The sequence below is a fragment of the Ranitomeya variabilis genome, chromosome 1 (assembly GCF_051348905.1).
Source record: "Ranitomeya variabilis isolate aRanVar5 chromosome 1, aRanVar5.hap1, whole genome shotgun sequence".
Classification (NCBI taxonomy): Eukaryota; Metazoa; Chordata; class Amphibia; order Anura; family Dendrobatidae; genus Ranitomeya; species Ranitomeya variabilis.
In genome coordinates this window covers 15244414-15266039 of record NC_135232.1, presented here as the reverse complement: position 1 = coordinate 15266039, position 21626 = coordinate 15244414, and the positions used below count along the sequence as shown (strand labels likewise).

At 48.8% G+C, this 21626-nt stretch overlaps 2 protein-coding genes across 4 annotated transcripts in view; both read right to left on the bottom strand.

Moving 5' to 3' along the window:
* LOC143793515 (uncharacterized) overlaps positions 1 to 13891 on the bottom strand; it is a 185528-nt gene extending 171637 nt beyond the window's left edge. Inside the window, exon 1 of one of the 2 annotated variants that reach the window (XM_077280549.1) lies at positions 13769 to 13891. The gene's annotated coding sequence lies outside the window, so the exon portion shown is untranslated. The remainder of the gene's footprint in view (positions 1 to 13768) is intronic. The other variant, XM_077280551.1, reaches the window with a different exon arrangement.
* Positions 1 to 21626, bottom strand: part of LOC143793538 (uncharacterized) — a 379060-nt gene that overhangs the window by 251460 nt on the left and 105974 nt on the right. The window contains exons 1-2 of one of the 2 annotated variants that reach the window (XM_077280594.1): positions 13769 to 13853; positions 7631 to 7811 (exon numbers count right to left, since the gene is read on the bottom strand). The exons of the other annotated variant lie outside the window; for it this stretch is intronic. Of the exons in view, the coding sequence (XP_077136709.1) occupies positions 7631 to 7772 (142 nt within the window). The 5' untranslated portion in view covers positions 7773 to 7811; positions 13769 to 13853. Of the gene's footprint in view, positions 1 to 7630; positions 7812 to 13768; positions 13854 to 21626 lie in introns of those variants that run through there. 2 annotated transcript variants of the gene reach the window in all.

The following is a 21626-nucleotide window of genomic DNA, read 5'->3' as shown; positions in this document are numbered from 1 at the left end:
CACACTTTTTTTTTTTTTTTTGTGCAACACACAACCATCACCAAGATAGGGTGGGAATTAATACGGTGCCGTCATGGATCTGGAAAATCAAATTACCCGTAAGTAATTATCATTTTTTCCCTTCCCCATGACGGCACCTAACGTGAGAGGAGAAAATAGAAGGAGACTCCTAGGGTGGGACAACAGCCGATAAGACTTTCCTCCCAAAGGCAAGACTTGAAAGCCCCAAGTTTAACCTATAGTGGCGGAAGAAGGTAGAGGGTGAAGACCATACTGCCGCATTACAAATTTGTTCAATTGACGCGCTTGCCCTCTCCGCCCAGGATGTGGCGATAGCTCTTGTGGAGTGCGCTGTCACCCCTAGTGGAGGGCACTGCCCTGCAGATGAATAAGACAGTGCAATAGCCATGCGGAGCCAGCGTGCAATGGTAGATTTTGTGGCTTTTTTACCCCTGTTTGCTCCCTGAAAGGAAACAAAAAGGGCTGAAGACTGTCGCCATGATTTTGTAACTTCCAGATATTGGATTAGGCAACGTCTGACATCAAGGCAATGAAAGGTTTGTTCTCCCTGGGATTTTGGATTGGCACAAAATGAGGGTAAAACTATCTCCTGGTCCCTATGAAATTTTGAATTTACCTTCGGTAAGAAGGCCGGGTCAGTTCTGATTATTACCCTGTCCTCCAGGATAGTAGTGTATGGAGGATCAATTGAAATAGCTTGGATCTCACTAATGCGACGTGCCGACGTCAGGGCCACCAGGAGAACCGTTTTTAGGGTTAGAGATTTTTCTGATATGGAGTTAAGAGGCTCAAAAGGAGGAGAAGTTAAAGCCTGGAGTACTAAATTTAGATCCCAGGGAGCAACCTTAGGCCGAGGTTTAAATGGTCTGGCTGTGAAGGAGGCTCGGATGAACCTGTACACCCAGGGGTGATCAGCTAGTTTTTGATCAAATAGAGCGCCGAGCGCCGAGACCTGCACCTTTAGAGTGCTGGTAGATAACCCCCGTTCCAGACCTTTTTGGAGGAACTCTAGAATTTCCCTTATTGGGACTTTTTGAGTGGTGGTTGATGGACGGCGTCCTGAAAATTCTAGAAATTTTCCCAAATTTTCTGATATTTATTGGATGTAGTTTTTTTCCTGCTGGATAGCAGAGTAGAAATTAACGGAGCTGAGAAACCCTTAGCTAGCAGGAGTCCCCTCAAGTTCCAGGCAGTGAGATGTAGACTGTGTACTTGAGGATGGAACACTGGACCCTGGTGTAGTAGATTTGGCACATCTGGAAGGATCCACGGGTCCGATATGGACATACGCCTGAGCCAGGTGAACCAGGCCCTCTTCGGCCAGAAGGGCGCGATCAGTATTATTCGTGTCCCATCCTCCCGGATTTTTTTCAACACTGTCGGTATTAGTGGAAACGGGGGAAACGCGTATGCTAGATGGAAGTTCCACTGGTGTAGCAGCGCATCTACCCCCTCTGGGTTCTCTCGTGGGTTCAGGGAATAGAACCTTTCTACCTTCCGGTTTTGTTTTGTGGCAAAGAGGTCTATCTGTGGGATACCCCAAAGGGCACATATTTCCCCAAAAACCTCCTGATTTAGAGACCACTCGTTCTGATGTAGCATATTTCTGCTTAGGAAGTCCGCAACAAGATTGCTTGTTCCTTTCAGATGAGTACTTGTTAGTGATAGGAGGTGACCTTCTGCCCAAGAAAACAGCCTTTTGGTTTCTTCTAATAGAGATTTTGACCTTGTTCCTCCTTGACGGTTTATGTAGGAGACTGCCGTGCTGTTGTCGGACAAGACCACTAGGTGCTTCCCTTTGATAAACTCTTCTGTCTGTAGAACTGCTAGCCTTATTGCTGTTAGCTCCTTCAAGTTGGAGGATGCAGACTCCATCTGAGGGTCCCATCTGCCTTGCAGAATCCGATTTTCTAAATGTGCCCCCCAGCCGAGAGGGCTCGCATCCGTGGTTAACACCACCGGGTTTTGGACTGACCATGGCACCCCATTTTTTAAATTTTCTATTTTTAGCCACCAATCTAAAGAGTCCTGCACTTGTGGCCATAGAACGATTTTCCGGTTTAGATTGTGGGGATTTTTTGCTTGTTCGGTCAGTATTTGCCACTGTAACTCCCTTGAATGCATTAGTGCCCACCGAACCGCCGGGATTGTGGCTGTCAACATCCACAGAAGGGACATGGCTTCTCTCAGTGAGATGGGCTGACCTGATTGTGTTTGATTTATTCGTTGTTTTATGGCGGCGATTTTCCTGTCCGGAAGGATACAAATTTGCTTGATTGAGTCCAGTTGAATTCCCAGGAATTCCTGTATCTGGACTGGAAGCATCTTTGATTTTTTCAAATTGATCAACCACCCCAATTTGGATAACAGATCAAGTACCTTTGAGACTGCCATAACGCATTCCTCTTGAGTGTCTGCCACCAGGAGAAAGTCGTCTAGATAGGGTATTAGCAAGATATTCTCCTTCCTTACCAACGACGCTATCTCTGAAATTATCTTGGTGAAGATTCTGGGAGCTACTGACACTCCGAAGGGGAGACATTGGTACTGTAGATGAGTAGGGATTTGATTTATTTCTACTACCAGTCTTAGGAATTGCTGATGTTCTACACAAATGGGAACATGATAATAGGCATCTGTGAGGTCGATTACAGCCATGTAACAGCCTGGATATAGCAGTTTTGTTGTAGTTCTTAATGTCTCCATTTTGAATTTTTCGATTTTGATGTACTGATTTAGGGATTTTAAATTGAAAATTGTTCCTAGTGAGCCATCCGGCTTTGGCGTGAGGAACAGGGTACTGTAAAACCCTTTCCCCACTTCTTGTGCCGGAACTTTGACAAGAACTTGTTTTTCCCTGAGGAGATGAATTTCCCTTTCCAATATTGCCTGATTTCTTTTTGCAACATGGGTGACCTTTAGTCGATGAGGAGGGAGGGAGGTGAAGTTTAAACGTAGTCCTTCGGTTAAAAGAGAGACTACCCATTGTGATGTCTGTAATTTTTCCCATTGGTGGACAAAAAACCGAAGTCTCCCTCCCACTCGGATCTCGGCGTCATTGCTGTTTGGGATCTGATTTCTGGGGAGGTTTATTAAAGAGATATCCTCTCTCTCTCCTGTCCCCCCAGGGCCTACCACGTGCGGATTTATCCCCCGGCCGACCCCGACCAGTTTTTCCCGCACCCCGAAAGGAACGCCGGTTATCATACCATCGCCGCCTTGAGAAGGGGGGAGGTGGGAAGTGTTTTTTCTTATCAGCAGCCTTTTCTAAAATCTCATCTAGTGCCTTGCCGAACAGGTATTGGCCTTCACAAGGGACTGCACACAATTTGACTTTAGACTGAAAGTCAGCTGACCAGTTCTTAAGCCATAATGCTCTTCTACCAGAGTTGGAGAGGGCACATGCACGGGCAGAAAACCGCACTGAGTCAATGGCGGCATCTGCCAAAAATCCGGCCGCATTTTGAAGTGAGGGTATTACCTCTAAGAGTCTTTCCCTTGGACATTTTTCCTTTATTTGCTCACTCAACTCCTCTAACCATTTTATCATGGCTCGAGCTGTACAAGTGGCAGCCACTCCTGGCTTAAATGCCCACGTAGATGCTTCCCTGGCTGATTTTAAGAAGGCGTCCGCCTTTTTATCAAGGGGATCTTTTAAAACCCCCATGTCTTCAAAGGGAAGCGCTATGCCCTTGGAAGTGCTCGCAATTGCTGAGTCCAATTTGGGTGCTTTTTCCCATTTATCGCAGACTTCTTCCTCAAATGGATATTTTCGCTTAAGGGCCTGAGGAACTGACATTTTTTTATTTGGCTTTTTCCATTCTTTTTTAATTAAATTTAACACGTTTTCGTGAAATGGAAAAACTCTGCGTTTTTTTACCTCCAGGTTACTAAACATAGAATCTTGGGTTGTTTTTTGTTCTTTTGGTGTCTCAACCCCCAATGAGGATCTGACTAGATTAAGTAGTTTTCCCACATCCTCAGCTAATACATATGGCCGACCACACTCTTCCTCTGAAGAGTCTAAGTCTGAATCCTCACCAGGTGGCAATTCCCCTGGTTCGCCTTCTGATTCTATGTCAGAGGTTCTGGCAGGTTCAGGAGGTGGATTTTCGGAGCTATGCAACCCATGCTGTTTCATTTGCTCCTTTACCGAGCTCTTTACTTCATTCCTAATGATAGACTTTATATTTTGGAGTAGTGATGAGGACTCCTCGGCCACAGTCTTCTCTATACATAAGCGACAAATCCTCTTGTCATAAGTTTTAGGTAGATCCCTGTCACAAAGTGCGCAGACTCTATTCTTTCGCTTGCCTGTAACCTTTAACCCCTGCACAATGTATACAGAGACAATATATTAACGGCATGTCATTTTTGCCTTACAAAGGCACTCACCCACCGACCTTTACCACGGAGGTCTGTGGAACGTCCACCGGTACCGGCGATTCCGCTGGGTCCGCCATGTTGAAGAGGCTATCGGCACTGCTGGTTATGCCTTGCCTCTTAATATAGCACAGGGGAGGGAGCGGTGTGAGCGCCCCTGGCTTCCTCCCTCCCGGGAGTATCAGCACAGCGCTCTCCTCGGCGTGTGACGCTACTTCCGGTCAAACCCGGAAGTACCTCCATTCACCCCGGCGCCAGCCTAGTGATGGGACACGCTTCTTCCCCGGCCCAGCCTCCAGCCAGGAGCGGACACCGAGGAGCCCCCGCGGGAAGGACGCCACCGATGCAGCTCTCGCCGTGAGTAATGCGGCCGTATACGCCGCCAGCTGCCCCGCCTTGGGCCTCGGTCCCCAGACCGGCACCTCCAGAGAGAGATCCCTCTGGGACGATGTCGCAGGTTCCCCACAGGAACAGGAAACCAAACTGAGGAGAGAGGGGCCGCCCCCATCTTTTATCTCCTATGCAGGTTTCCTGTTCCTGGGGGGCTGGGACCATCTCTCACGTTAGGTGCCGTCATGGGGAAGGGAAATATGCATGTCCACATAGTATATTGCACAGGCCACGTAGTATACTGCCAGTGACGTAGTATACAGCACAGAGCCACGTAGTATATTGCACAGCGACATAGTATACAGCACAGAGCCACGTAGTATATTGCACAGCCACGTTGTATATTGGCCAGTCACGTAGTATATTGCCCAGCCACGTATGTCACAGGTTAAAAAATAAACATATACTCTCCTTCCGAGGGCCCCTTGTAGTCCAGCTTCCGGTCCCAGGGTTGGTATGAGCGCAGGACCTGCGATGACGTCGAGGTCACGTGACCGTGACGTCATGGCAGGTACTTCTTGCGCAGGACCTGTGATCACGTCGCGGTCCAGTCACGTGACCGTGACATCATGGCAGGTCCTTTTCGTGCAGGCGCGCAGGACCTTCTCGTGCAGGCGCGCAGAACCTGTGATAACGTCGCGGTCGGGTCACGTGACCGTGATGTCATGGCAGGTCCTTGTCGCATACCATCATTGCCACCGGAACCTGCCGCTTGCATGGAGCGGTGTTATGACCTGGTGGTTAAGGAGCAACATGGGACGAGCTCTGAGGAGGTGGTATCTGTACTGACCGCAGTTCCTGATCCTAACACAAACACTAGAAGTATCCGTGGGACGTTCCTGTCACTCCCTAGACACCTCGTCACAGCCGGAGAACTAACTACCCCTAAAGATGGAAACGGAAAGCTATCTTGCCTCAGAGAAATTCCCCAAAGGAAAGACAGCCCCCACAAATATTGACTGTGAGTGGAGAGGGAAATGACATACACAGAATGAAACCAGGACTCAGCAAAGGAGGCCACTTCTAACTAGATAGACAGAACAGGAAAGGATACTGTGCGGTCAGTATTAAAAGCTAGAAAAATCCACACAGTTTACAAAAAATCTCCACACCTGACTAACGGTGTGGAGGGCAAATCTGCTTCCCCAGAGCTTCCAGCTAAGGTGAATATATCATACTGACAAGCTGGACTAGAGAAAACATAAAATGAACTGAACGATTAAGTCCACAGCAAGTGGACAACAAAAGAACAAGCAAGGACTTATCTTTGCTGAAATGGACAGGCTATCAGAGAAATCCAAGGAGAAATCTGAATCCAACCAAGAAACATTGACAGCTGGCACTGGCTGAAGACTAGAGCCAGGCTAAATAGCAGAGCAGGAGAGACGATCAGTGGAAGCAGCTGCTAATGCTAAATCCAAAGAGCAGCAGTTCCACTTAAAACCACCGGAGGGAGACCAAGGGCAGAATTCACAAAAGTGCCATTTACAACCACCGGAGGGAGCCCAAGAACGGAATTCACAACAGAGTGGTCACCAGAGCGTCGCGAGGAGCGGGAAAGGCGGCGGAAGGCGAGTATATAATGATTTTTTATTTATTTTATTATTTTTAACATTAGATATTTTTACTATTGATGCTGCATAGGCAGCATCAATAGTAAAAACTTGGTCACACAGGGTTAATAGCGGCGGTAACGGAGTGAGTTACCCGCGGCATAACGTGGTCCGTTACCGCTGGCATTAACCCTGTGTGAGTGATGACTGCGGGGAGTATGGAGCGGGCGCCGGGCACTGACTGCAGGGGAGTAGGGAGGGACTAATCGGACTGTGGCCGTCCATGATTGGTCGCGGCAGCCATGACAGGCAGCTGGCGAGACCAATCAGCAACTTGGATTCCATGACAGACAGAGGCCGCGACCAATGAATATCCGGGACAGGCAGACGGAAGTGACCCTTAGACAATTATATAGTAGGATACACACACATATACTTGTAACAGAATATACAGTTTACACACACACACACTTCTGCTCCGCACAGGCTGAGGACAGTTTCTATACAATCACACACAGCTTCGTTCTCACACTAACCTCAGGGCTAACATTACTGATGTCACCGCTCAGCAATACAACCAGATGTAGCAGAGTTCTGGCTCGTCGTGGGATATCATGATGATGGATTCTCGGCGGACAGCTGACAATGTCTTTGATTTTTTTTCTGTGTGTGTGAGTGTCTTTCTTACTTTTGATTATGGGGTTACTAGTGGGGGTGTCCGATAGGGACACCTCTCCATTACTGACACCCGGGCTTAATGTCAGTGAACATTACACAGCTGACCCTAACCCCAAAACTATTACCGGCAGTCAGAATTATTGGCACATCTAATGGATGTGCCTTTTGTAGGCAGTGGCTGGCTGCTATTTTTAGAAGGGCCAAATATCCATGGGCCTTCCCAGCCTCAGAATACCAGCCCCCAGCTACCTGCTTTACCTGCGCTTGTTATCAGAAATAGGAGACCCCAAGTCTTTTTTTATTTTTTATTTTACACAGAGCAACGGCCAATCACAGCCATGCCAATATTTGACATGGCTGTGATGGTGCTGGAAGTGCCAGCACAGTAAAAGCTTGTTGATTGGCTGCGTTGTAGCTTTTCAACGAGCTATGTTCAAGCTCCCAAACAGTAACACGGACTTCTGTGAGAAGTCAGTGTTCAGGATCGTCCACCTCTAATGAAGACATGACGACAGCGGAGAAACTGTGTCACAGATCAGAAGAAAATAATCAGGGAAAAGAAAGCTGTTGTCAGACAGAGAAAATGTAGAGAAAACCAAAATCACCTATTATAGGATGACGCCGGAGAGACGTCATCACATCCACCGGAGCCAACAAGGAGTCTCTCTTCTCATCTGGTGGTGCAAGAGACCGGTGCTCCTCCATCATCACATCCTGGTGTCCTTCTAGATACTCCCACTCCTCCATGGAGAGACAGACATCGACGTCCTGACACCTTATAGGAACCTGACAACAACGACACCGTCATCACCCAGAATCCTCCAGTGCGGTCCTGTATAATGTCCCAGCAGTCACCTCTCCGCTCATCACCCAGAATCCCCCAGTGCTGTCCTGAATAATGTCCCAGAGGTCACCTCTCTGGTCGTCATGGATCCCACCGTGCTACCCACAATATGTCACGGATCTCAACCATATGTCACGGTTCATGGGGAAGAAACCTTCATCATCCCCGCCAATCACACCAATTTGTCACAAACAGGGGTTGTTTGGTTGCCCCTGGTTCCTCCTGAAGGGGATTTATCTATATCGCATTTCCCAGTTCTGGCTTGGTCAGGCTAGGTACTGCACCTAGGGTAATTAGTCGCCAGAAAGGCTGCCTGCTATGTACTGGCTATTGGGCATGCTGCAGCGAGGGCAATATAACTACTCCCACACAGGCGGGAACAATAATTATCAACGCCGCCGATCGCTGCAAAGACGCTCGATCGCACAGGACAAAGTATGCTGCCACCAGCTCCGATTAACGGGTCCGGAGTCAACCCAAATCAGTAGCGTAATTCACCTCAGAGGATGCACAGTTCGTATAGAGCAGGAAGAGACAAGCTAGGAAATGGTATATTTTACTCCAAAAAAAAGGTAGGCAGTATTTATAAAGTATTAAAACGATATTATAAAGAAGACAAATCATGTGTACATTGCAATTACAAATAAAAGGATTAAAATGGAATAGAACACTTACAGGTCATTCAGATAATTTCATCTCCTGTTCGACCATGTGCTCAGGAGATACATCAAGATGCATAGGGACAGCTTGCCGGGCTGTTAGCTCGCTTCCTGGACCAACACTGACTCACAACTCAGCAGCGTTAAGATATGCCCTCCTGTCGTGACATCAATGAGTGGGCTGAGTAATGACATGCACTCCTCTTTCTATTATTTACATTTTTGAGTTCACCAAAGACATTACTAGGAAGAAGAAAGGGGGAAAGCGTGGCTTTAGGGGATTGGTCTACTCTGCTCACGTATTGGTATAAGTTGCAGAGTAGGGCTTTTATTGTTGTATGAGTGAATGCAGAGGGGGAGAAAGGGGGGGGGGGGGGTCGAAGCTGCGGCGTGTGTCTGTGCCATGGTACCTTCTAGAATAATCTCACATTATGACATTTTTACATTATCGTGACACCGGTCATCACCCAGAATTCTCCAGTGCTGTCCTGTATAATGCCCCAGCAGTCACCTCTCCGCTCATCACTCAGAATACTCCAGTGCTGTCCTGTGTCACGATAATGTGAAAATGCCATATTGTGAGTTTAGTTCTAGAAGGTACCATGGCACAGACACACGCTGCAGATTCGACCCCTCCTTTCTCCCCCACTGCATTCGCTGATACAAAAACAAAGTATAAAAGCATGAGTTTTGACACGTACCAGGTATCATGACTAAGGGTGCTGTGCCACCGGAAACGCGTTGATCTTGGATTTTATTCTATTGCACGCTGATGTTTTATCCTTACACTATACTATTGGAAGTGAAGAAAGTTATGGATTTTTCACTGCATTGTTGAGCTGGATCTCCTTTCCTTTCCTGTTCGTCCACGCCTTGACACAGCGGTTCCATGCTCCGAGTCCTTGGGAATGTCAGTATGGTGAGCTGGACTTTGTTTATTACAAAAACAAAGCCCTAGGGCAGACACTCTGTGCAACTTGATACCAATGTGTAGCAGCCTCCACTGAGCAGCTTATGGCTTTTAGCCGCAGCAGACAAATCTCCCTACCCTACTCATTCCCCCCTCCCACCTGGTACTGGTTGAAACTGGTGAAGACACCATGAGCTTCTATTGTTCTTTTAAGGTTATATAGTGGCACCGATCAGGGCTAGAGATATAAGGATTATATATTCTGGACGTGCATCGAAGGATCTATAACCCACTGAAACCGCTAGAAGCTAAACCCAATGAGTTCAAAGAGCGGGTTTCTCCATAAGAGGGTGGTGTAACTACGCCGTATTTACACTTAAAAGAATCGACCCGACGTGGTGAACCTCCTGATCATTGTGTCGTCTTTCTACGAGGTTCCTAAGTCAAGATATGTGGGATGATGATTTTTCATAATGCTAAGACAGGGGAGTATCCAGCCTCTGAGTGAGGTCACCACAGGGGGAGGGCTTTGGCTTTAGGCTAGGAAATAACTGAGTGGAGCAGGAGTCTGCACATGCTTTTGTCCAGGGTATAGCTGCAAGCCAGGGGTGATGCATCTGAATACATGCTCACCATCCCCCACAGCACACAGCCAGCCAGCAGATGAAATGATCTGAACGCTATGTGTTTTTTCTTCAACTTTAATCCCATTTTATTTGTAATTGTACTATACATACAATACTTGTCTTCTTTATAATATCTTTTTGTACTTTGTAAACACTGCCTACCTTTTTTGGAGTAAAGTATAAAATTACTAGCTTGTCTCTCTTTGTTCTACAACGAAGTGTCACGTCCTCTGAAGTGAATTATGCTACTAATTTGGGTTGGCTTCAGACGCATTAATAATTAGGAAATAGGAGCTGGTAGCAGCAGATTTGTCCTGTGCGTTTGGGAGGCTTTGTAGCGATGGCGGCGTTGATAATTATTGTTCCTGTCTGAGTGGGACTAGTTATATCGCCCTCGCTGCAGTGCACCCCTTAGTCAGTACATAGTAAAGCAGCTTTTCTGGCAACTATTTATCCAGGTAAAGTACTCTGACTGACCTGAGGGTAAGGGGGGCGCCAGAGAGCTGCAAGTTCCAAACCATAAATGGGAAGTAGGATATAGATAAATCCCCTTCAGAAAGAACGAGGCAACCAAACCACCCCGGTTCCTGACAAATTGATGTGAGTGGCACTGTCATTGCCCAGAAACCTCCAGTGCTGTATAATGTCCCAGCAGTCACCTCTCTGCTCATCACCCAGAATCCTCCAGTCCTGTATAATGTCCCAGCAGTCACCTCTCCGCTCATCACCCAGAATCCTCCAGTCCTGTATAATGTCCCAGCAGTCACTTCTCCGCTCATCACCCAGAATCCTCCTGTCCTGTATAATGTCCCAGCAGTCACCTCTCCGCTCATCACCCAGAATCCTCCAGTGCTCTATAATGCCCCAGCAGTCACCTCTCCGCTCATCACCCAGAATCCTCCAGTCCTGTATAATGTCCCAGCAGTCACCTCTCCGCTCATCACCCAGAATCCTCCAGTCCTGTATAACGTCCCAGCAGTCACCTCTCCGCTCATCACCCAGAATCCTCCAGTGCTGTATAACGTCCCAGCAGTCACCTCTCCGCTCATCACCCAGAATCCTCCAGTCCTGTATAATGTCCCAGCAGTCACCTCTCCGCTCATCACCCAGAATCCTCCAGTGCTGTATAACGTCCCAGCAGTCACCTCTCCGCTCATCACCCAGAATTCTCCAGTCCTGTATAATGTCCCAGCAGTCACCTCTCCGCTCATCACCCAGAATCCTCCAGTCCTGTATAACGTCCCAGCAGTCACCTCTCCGCTCATCACCCAGAATCCTCCAGTGCTGTATAACGTCCCAGCAGTCACCTCTCCGCTCATCACCCAGAATCCTCCAGTCCTGTATAATGTCCCAGCAGTCACCTCTCCGCTCATCACCCAGAATCCTCCAGTGCTGTATAACGTCCCAGCAGTCACCTCTCCGCTCATCACCCAGAATTCTCCAGTCCTGTATAATGTCCCAGCAGTCACCTCTCTGCTCATCACCCAGAATCCTCCAGTCCTGTATAATGTCCCAGCAGTCACCTCTCCGCTCATCACCCAGAATCCTCCAGTCCTGTATAATGTCCCAGCAGTCACCTCTCCGCTCATCACCCAGAATCCTCCAGTGCTGTATAATCTCCCAGCAGTCACCTCTCAGTCATCACCCAGAATCCTCCAGTGCTGTATAATGTCCCAGCAGTCACCTCTCCGCTCATCACCCAGAATCCTCCAGTCCTGTATAATGTCCCAGTAGTCACCTCTCCGCTCATCCCCCAGAATCCTCCAGTCCTGCATAATGTCCCAGCAGTCACCTCTCCGCTCATCACCCAGAATCCTCCAGTCCTGTATAATGTCCCAGCAGTCACCTCTCCGCTCATCCCCCAGAATCCTCCAGTGCTGTATAATGTCCCAGCAGTCACCTCTCCGCTCATCACCCAGAATCCTCCAGTCCTGCATAATGTCCCAGCAGTCACCTCTCCGCTCATCACCCAGAATCCTCCAGTCCTGCATAATGTCCCAGCAGTCACCTCTCCGCTCATCCCCCAGAATCCTCCAGTCCTGCATAATGTCCCAGCAGTCACCTCTCCGCTCATCCCCCAGAATCCTCCAATCCTGTATAATGTCCCAGCAGTCACCTCTCCGCTCATCCCCCAGAATCCTCCAGTGCTGTATAATGTCCCAGCAGTCACCTCTCCGCTCATCACCCAGAATCCTCCAGTGCTGTATAATGTCCCAGCAGTCACCTCTCCGCTCATCACCCAGAATCCTCCAGTCCTGTATAATGTCCCAGCAGTCACCTCTCTGCTCATCACCCAGAATCCTCCAGTGCTGTATAATGTCCCAGCAGTCACCTCTCCGCTCATCACCCAGAATCCTCCAGTGCTGTATAATGTCCCAGCAGTCACCTCTCCGCTCATCACCCAGAATCCTCCAGTGCTGTATAATGTTCCAGCAGTCACCTGTCCGCTCATCACCCAGAATCCTCCAGTGTATCCTGTATAATGTCCCAGCAGTCACCTCTCCGCTCATCACCCAGAATCCTCCAGTCCTGTATAATGTCCCAGCAGTCACCTCTCTGCTCATCACCCAGAATCCTCCAGTCCTGCATAATGTCCCAGCAGTCACCTCTCCGCTCATCACCCAGAATCCTCCAGTCCTGTATAATGTCCCAGCAGTCACCTCTCCGCTCATCCCCCAGAATCCTCCAGTGCTGTATAATGTCCCAGCAGTCACCTCTCCGCTCATCACCCAGAATCCTCCAGTCCTGCATAATGTCCCAGCAGTCACCTCTCCGCTCATCACCCAGAATCCTCCAGTCCTGCATAATGTCCCAGCAGTCACCTCTCCGCTCATCCCCCAGAATCCTCCAGTCCTGCATAATGTCCCAGCAGTCACCTCTCCGCTCATCCCCCAGAATCCTCCAATCCTGTATAATGTCCCAGCAGTCACCTCTCCGCTCATCCCCCAGAATCCTCCAGTGCTGTATAATGTCCCAGCAGTCACCTCTCCGCTCATCACCCAGAATCCTCCAGTGCTGTATAATGTCCCAGCAGTCACCTCTCCGCTCATCACCCAGAATCCTCCAGTCCTGTATAATGTCCCAGCAGTCACCTCTCTGCTCATCACCCAGAATCCTCCAGTGCTGTATAATGTCCCAGCAGTCACCTCTCCGCTCATCACCCAGAATCCTCCAGTGCTGTATAATGTCCCAGCAGTCACCTGTCCGCTCATCACCCAGAATCCTCCAGTGTATCCTGTATAATGTCCCAGCAGTCACCTCTCCGCTCATCACCCAGAATCCTCCAGTCCTGTATAATGTCCCAGCAGTCACCTCTCTGCTCATCACCCAGAATCCTCCAGTCCTGCATAATGTCCCAGCAGTCACCTCTCCGCTCATCACCCAGAATCCTCCAGTCCTGTATAATGTACCAGCAGTCACCTCTCCGCTCATCACCCAGAATCCTCCAGTGCTGTATAATGTCCCAGCAGTCATCTCTCCGCTCATCACCCAGAATCCTCCAGTGCCGTCCTGTAGAATGTCCCTTGAGATGAGGAGCAGACGCTGCACATCCCCCATACAATGCTGCCCGTCCCCAACACTGAGGAGCCGCAGTCACATGGAGCAGGAGCCTCCACAGGAACAGCTCTGATCTCACCCCACACTCTCCTCTCACAGATTTACCACAAGCACCAAAACTCCACCAAACCCTCCTGTAATCTCACCGGAATGGCGGGAAATCTGCTGCTGGCTGACACCAGAGAACACGAGCTGCACACAACCAGGACGGAGCTGCTGCACTGAGAGCTGAAGGACCTGTGGTGACGTCACTGTCATGTGATCAGGGGCGGGGCTCAGGACAGAGGTGGGTGGAGCTGTGGTGACGTCATGCCCCTGTGTCCGGTGTTCTCCCTGTGGTAACCTGTGGTGATTGCTGAGGGGGTTTATGGCTCCGCAGCTCCCGGGAAGGATCCCGCCGTCTGTGTAGTGTCAGTGTCGCCCCAGGAATCCTGTTTGTGCTGTGATTTGTAGTTCTCCTACACTGCCTTGTGGGGTATAGCAGTGAGGACCTGAGCCGGCCAGTAGTACAGCAGCTTTCCAGTATTATCCAGGCTTAGGCTACTTTCACACTAGCGTCGGGAACAACCCGTCGCTGCGCGTCGGGCCGACGTTCCCGACGCTAGTGTGGTCTCCGCCGCACAACGGGGGCAGCGGATGCATATTTCCCACGCATCCGCTGCCCCATTGTGATGTGCGGGGAAGTGCGGGGAGGTGGGGGCGGAGTTCCGACTGCGCATGCGCGGTCGGAAAAAGCGGACCGTCGGGAGCAAAAAACGTTACATGTAACGTTTTTTTCTCCCGACGGACCGCTACCATACGCCCAAACGCCGCCAAACGCATTCACCGTTTGGAAATGCGTCGCAAATGCGTCGCAAATGCGTCGCTAATGTTACTCTATGACGAAACAACGTATCCAGCAAAAACTTTTGCTGGATGCGGCGTTTCGCAAAAACGACGCATTTGCGACGTATTGCAGTTAACGCTAGTGTGAAACTAGCCTTAGGCTACTTTCACACTGATCCGTCGGGCCGCTGTGAAATAATGGCAACACGTGGGCAGCGGATGTAGTCGTACAACGCATCCGCTGCCCATTCTGCAGTCCGGGGAGGAGGGAGCGGAGTTCCGGCCGCACATGCGCGGTCGATAATGGCGGACGCGACGCACAAAAAAAGTTACATGGAATGTTTTTTGTGCTGACGGTCCACCAATACACGACGCATCCCTCGCACGACAGTGGCTAGTGCAAGTGTATGGAGAAATAACGCGTCTTGCAGCCAACTTTGCAGGATCCGTTTTTTCTCCAAAACGACGCATTGCGAAGTACGTCACACGACGCTAGTGTGAAAGAGGCCTCACAGAGATCTGGAGGAAGAGGAGACGCTTCCGTCGGTGGCCGCGCATGTTCTCCATACTCGTGGTGATGGGATTGGAAGGGGTTAAGGCCGACATCAGGGCTGGTGACATCACATGGGCTCTGCTGAGCACGCGGACCTATGACGTAAGGCGCTGGGCCCTCCTGTGCACGGGTCCTATACGCAGACATGACAGGACACGTGTTCTCTCACCTTTTCTCTAGCTTGCTGGCCCTCATTTTCCCAGATATTGTGGCTGTATGACGGCACGTTCCTGGTTACCCCTCCGATGAGCTGTGCACCGCGTCTGTTACATCCGGGCTTTGTTCCTTGCTGCCGGCCGTGCCGACCCTCATCTCAGTATTGGCTGATGAAGGCTTCTTGCCCACCTGTGAATAGGTGCAGGGGCCCCTCGCTAGCCACTATAGATCTCCCCTCACCCCCGGTAAATAATATCTTTAGGCTATGTTCACACGGTGCGGTTTTTGCTGCGAATCCGCAGCGGATTTGCACTGTGGATCCGCAGCAGTTTTCCATGTAGGTTACAGTACAATGTAACCCAATGGAAAACAGGACCCGCTGTGCCGACGATCCTTTTTTCCACAGGCAAATCCGCAGCGGTTTTGCCTGCAGAAAAAAGAAGTACCATGTCAATTCTTTCTGCGGATTCCGCTGCGGGTTTCCAGCAGCACCAATAGGAAACTGCATTTGGAAACCCGCAGTGGAATCCGCAGAAGAAAAAGGATCAAAAACCGCAGCTAAAATCAGCGCTGAATTTAGCTGCGGTTTTTCAAAACAGGACCTGAAAAAAAAAGGATGAAAAAAAGGAACGTGTGAACGTAGCCTCAATGTTCAGCATATCTGACATGTACATTCATTAATATGCGCAGATGTGTATAATTGTGGTATCATAATAAGCCCATTTGGGTTCCCTATAGAAATCACTTGCTGAGACTCCCTGCAATCTCCTACATTAATGTGAGCTATCCATAGTGGCCACGCGGGAGAAACGCGCAGGCGCATAATCCGATATCCTAAGCGCCCTCTGTTGCTGTGAGGATGTGTGCGCCGATATATTGTTGTGTGATAATAATGCCATGTTTGCTTGAACCATATATGTGCGAGCGCTTGTAACGCCCGCACCCATCTATATCTGTAGCATTTATTGCTCATGGCTGGGGACTACATCTAAGAGGAACCCCGCTGGCGTCACACATCACCATGGGCATCTTTGCGCTGACGTGGCTGACCCCGTCTGGGCCTGCTAGGGTAATCATATGCGCGTAATCTGAATCGGAAGTATTCTCCATTCTTAGGGTATGTGTCCACTTTCAGGATGGCCGGCAGTTTGGGCGGAGCGGCAAACCCGCTCCGCCCTAAGCCCCGCCCCTTCTGTGACGCGATGATGCCGGAGGTGTTCATTTCACATATCTGGCATCATCGCACCCCTCGCCATAGGGCCCTGTGATATACCTTGCGACGGCGCAGCATCGCTGCAAGGTGCACGGACATGCTGCAATCTTAAAAGACGCGCAGCATGTCCGGAGTCGCAGGGCCGCCGGGTGCGTGTTACCACGCATAGTGGAGACGGAATTTCGTAAAATCCCCTCCACTATGCTGTAACATCTGAACGCTGCGTGTTTGACGCTACGGCTCTGCGCAGCGTCAAACACGCAGCGTTTCCTGCACGTGGACACATACCCTAACATGCCGTGGAGTTCCTGCATGCCTCACAGGTGATAAAAGGACCAAGACGTGCACTCTGGGAATTATGTAATTGGTGCTGGTTGACCTCGGAGAAATCCAGACCACTCAGAAATAGAAGAAAACAACCGCACTCAAATTGTAGATTTGCGTCATGAATGTGAGGATTTTAATAGGAACACCACAGTGGTACAATCGATTGTTGAGGTATTGTTGAGGTAACATTTCGGCCCTTTATCAAACCTCACTGACCTTCAGGAAGGAGGATAGGGGAAGTAAGCAATGTAAGACACAATGGCTCCACTTTAGGAGGAGGAAGCTGGATGTATCCGGAACAGCACGGATAGGGGATATGGTCCCTGTAGAAACTGTGGGTCCTATGCCAGGAAGAACGGCTTGGTAGATTTGCGATGGTATGACACGCCTTCCATTTCAATATGATCGCTTGCACAGTGCTCCTTGGGATGTTTAAAGTTTTGGAAATCATTTTGTATCCAAATCCGGCTTTAAACTTCTCCACAACAGTATCACGGACCTGCCTGTCGTGTTCCTTGGTCTTCATGATGCTCTCTGTGCTTCAAACGGAACCCTGAGACTATCACAGAGCAGGTGCATTTGGATCGCCCCCAGAGTAGGGCAATGGGGTACTCTGCATCGGGTCCTTCGGTTCGGGGGATGTCACGGTGGCTGACCCGGTCCGTGGCCCACAGGGGTGTCCAGTAAAAGAATTTATATATGGGAAAGGTCTTTAAAGGGGAAGTGTTCGTGACGCCACCTGTGGTATTCGGTCAGGGCGACCAACGCTGCTTAGGGGTCCGCTGGGGTGATGTAATGGCAGCTAGATGGTGTACTTTCCCACAAGTGAAGTGTATCCCCAGGGCTTCCCAGAGTGTAGATGGTGAATGTTGTGAGGTGCAGTGAATAATGAGGCACAAGGCTACAGTCTCTTTACCTTTACTGAAGGCTTCAGTGTCCACAGTCCAGGGTACGGACCACAGGGTAGGCAGAGTCCCGTCGGTCTGAAGGCAAATCCAGAGCCCCCTTATCCAGGTGGAATTCAATAGCCTTCCTATGCGCACAGCAACACAGTAGGTCCTTACTCACATAAGCTCCAATAAGGTTGTTGCGGCTGCGACCACAAACGTGGCCGAGCCGACACCTCCACGTCGCCAGACCATGACGACGTGGGCGAGCGTCCCAAAAAGGAACACAATGTGGACCCACTGGACCACATAGAGTAACCTGGACCTACCCAGACTAGGAAAGGGCAGCGAGCAGGGTCTGTGGCAGCTGAGCATGTGAACAAGATGTAGATATGCAGAACTAGACTACACCGCACAACTTCAGGTATGAAGAAACAAAGTTTACTTAAATAACAGCACAGTACATAACAAAACATAATGATGTCAGGATCCCGATTCCACATGTCAAGGAAGGGTACACGACTCAGACGATGGCAGGAGTCATCACGGGTTGATGCAGTCCAGGATCATCTGGCACGGGCATACTAGGACGGCCTCTCTCTCAGGCCTCAGGCGTAGCACAGGCTCAGCAGGAGAACATCAGACACCGATCCCAGAAGGACGTCTTCACTGGGTGAACGGCAGGACATCTGGGACACCGGCAGGACATCTGGGACACCGGCGTGGCAGCCCAGGGAATCAAGACATCGGACAACAAAAGGACATCAGGAATACCGGAAAGACATCTGGAACACTGGCGTGGCAGCCCAGGTCATCGGCTGGGACACTGGCGTGGCAGCCCAGGAATCAGGACATCGGAAGGACATCAGACACAGGCTGGACATCAGGAATACCGGAAAGACATCTGGGGCACTGGCATGGCAGCCCAGGTCATTGGCTGGGACACGGATGGCACAGGACCAGGTAGCGGAGGTCATCAGGTTCGTAACTACGGCCGTCAGGCTCCGGGCATCAGACCTAGGAAGGAACTCAAGCGTGATGGTGCTAGCTCCGCTGGACTGGAACTGGGCCAGACGGGGTTAGCACCGCATGGAAGGCTGAGCATAGAATAGTAAGAGCTCAGCAAGAACACCGAACTCCATCTTTAAAAGATGAGCCCGGAAAGTTCAGTCACTGGGTGCGGGGTGTCAGACACAATAGGACTTCAGAAACATAACACAGGCAGGTTCAGACAGGATCAGGTACTGGATATGCAGCCTCCAGGATAGGCGGATCTGGGTACTCTGCCCCCAGAACAGGCGGGTAAACAAGACACAAACAGATCTGGATATACAGCCTCCAGGATAGGCGGATCTGGGTACTCTGCACCCAGAACAGGCGAGAGACAGGTATCAGCTCTCCCAGAACATACTGCAGACAGAAAGGGAGCTGGATACCTCACAAGGCAAGACACAGAAACGCAATGCTCTGGCAATGCCCAGCAGCAAAGAGGAAGTTTATATAGGAGCTGCTCCTCAGCAATAGGCTGAGGAAGCAACACAGGTGCACACTCAAACCCTGATAAAAGCAGGGTAGGTATGGCCGCGCGCACCCTAAGCACAAACAGAAACCATTACAGCACAGATAGCACAGGAACTGTGGCTTAGGGCACCTGGCAGCGGCTGCTAGCCTGGACACACGTGGGAAGCATTACACTCGTCCGACTTTGCAGAAACAAAATCAGACAGATATTAAAATCGCTAGTGTGACTCCAGCCTAAATCTCTGAACTACGTGATTTAGATGAAACCACCGATGGATCCATTCACTATAGTGAGGCAGCAGATTTACTCTGAACTCCGTCTGGCCTCTTTTCAGCGGTTTCCTTTTTTCCAGAAGTGCACAAAACTGTGGCCAACGGCACTTTTATGCAATCCTACAAAGATGGACACCGCCGGATCACAGGCCAGACTGCGTCAACAGTGCCTCGATCTGCCTCATTATAGGGAATCTTCTGTCTGAATAACGTATTTCAGAGATTTACACAGAAACTGCAGTGAAAGTGCAGAGGGCAGGATGAATGCGAGAGGAGCCTTACTGCAATCTTTGGGAGGCAGAACAGCGGGTGAAGAATTGGGTTTTTTTTACGCCGTTCCTTGTGCGGTAGAAGTGATTAGGTGACTTTATTCTTTGGGTCAGTGCGATTACAGTAATAACAGATTTATATCGGGTTTTTATGTTTGGCAGCTGTCACATGCAAAAAGATGCTTTTTATTGCAAAAAAAATTGTCTTTTTCATCACGTTTTATTCCACTTTTTGTTTGGCATTATGATGATAAAGCGTTGTTGTTGTTTTCTTTTTGTTTGTTTTTTTATGGTGTTCACTACAGGGGTTAACTAGTGGGACAGTTTTATAGGTCAGGTCGTTCCGGACACAGAGATTCCAAATATGTGCACTTTTATTGTTTATATATATTCTTTATACAAATATTTATGGATACATTATATTTTTTTTTGTAAATATTTTTACAATTATTTGAAAAACCTTTACTTTTTTTTTTTTTTACTTTGTCCCACTATGGGACAATCATTATTTGCAGGCTGATCGCTTATATAGCATGGTGAAGCAGCAACCTCCCCCCATGCTATGCAAACTGTCAGCTCTCTACTGACAGAGAAAGCTGCTGATCATGCACTGCGCGTGATCAAGTAACTTTCCTAGCTCTGGTGGCCCATCACGCGGCGCGTTCTCTGATCTAAGGGCAGAGGGGCCTTCATCCCACTGCCAGCTCCTGGAATGCTAAATATAAGTAAACTGACTGAACAACAATATAATATGAACTGTTGCATAGCCAAAAAAATTCATATAGCAAATAGATCAATGGCTGCACTCAAAATTTACTGTGCTAAGACAAGGAAAATGTGCAATACATGAAATGTGAATAGCATAATGGCTTGGGAAATTTATGAAAAAACACATGAGATTCTTAGCACAATATTTGGCCAAACGTTGTGAGCCCATCCACCAAACGTCAAGGTGATCTCAGATCGGATGGGTAACTGAGTTGACTGCCTAGTGTGAACACTTACCTATATAGGGCTAATAACATGGTAAAGCCTGCTTTTATAGGAAGCTCAGAACCAAATGTGTATGGATGTAATTAAAATCACAGCATGGTGAAGGGCGGGCCATTCAAGCCAGAAAAATAGTATATACTAAATATAAGAAAACTGACTGAACAACAATATAATATGAACTGGTGCATAGCCAAAAAAAGTCATATAGCAAATAGATCAATGGCTGCACTCATGAATCTCATGTGTTTTTTCATAAATTTCCCTAGCCATTATGCTATTCACATTTCATATATTGCACATTTTCCATGTCTTAGCACAGTAAATTTTGAGTGCAGCCATTGATCTATTTGCTATATGAATTTTTTTGACTATGCACCAGTTCATATTATATTGTTGTTCAGTCAGTTTTCTTATATTTAGTATATACTATTTTTCTGGCTTGAACGCCTCGCCCTTCAACATGCTGTGATTTTAATTACATCCATACACAGTTGGTTCTGAGCTTCCTATAAAAGCAGGCTTTACCATGTTATTAGCCAGAGGTAAGTGTTCACACTAGGCAGTCAGCTCAGTTACCCATCCGATCTGATATCACCTTGACGTTTGGTGGATGGGCTCACAACGTTTGGCCAAATATTGTGCTAAGAATCTCATGTGTTTTTTCATAAATTTCCCAAGCCATTATGCTATTCACATTTCATGTATTGCACATTTTCCTTGTCTTAGCACAGTAAATTTTGAGTGCAGCCATTGATCTAGCTCCTGGAATGCAGCAATCAAGTTCGATCGCAGCATTTAGGGGGTTTAAGTGCTGGACCACTCCTAGCACTTAGCGCCAGCTGTCAGAATCAGCCGGTGCACGATCACCTGGACGTAAAAATCTGTCGTGGACGTATTACTGACTGTCGATAAGAGGTTAAAAAATGTTCTATGAAACTCCTTGTTGCCAAAATTTTAGAAACTTTTCTTATGTTCAGTGAGAAATTA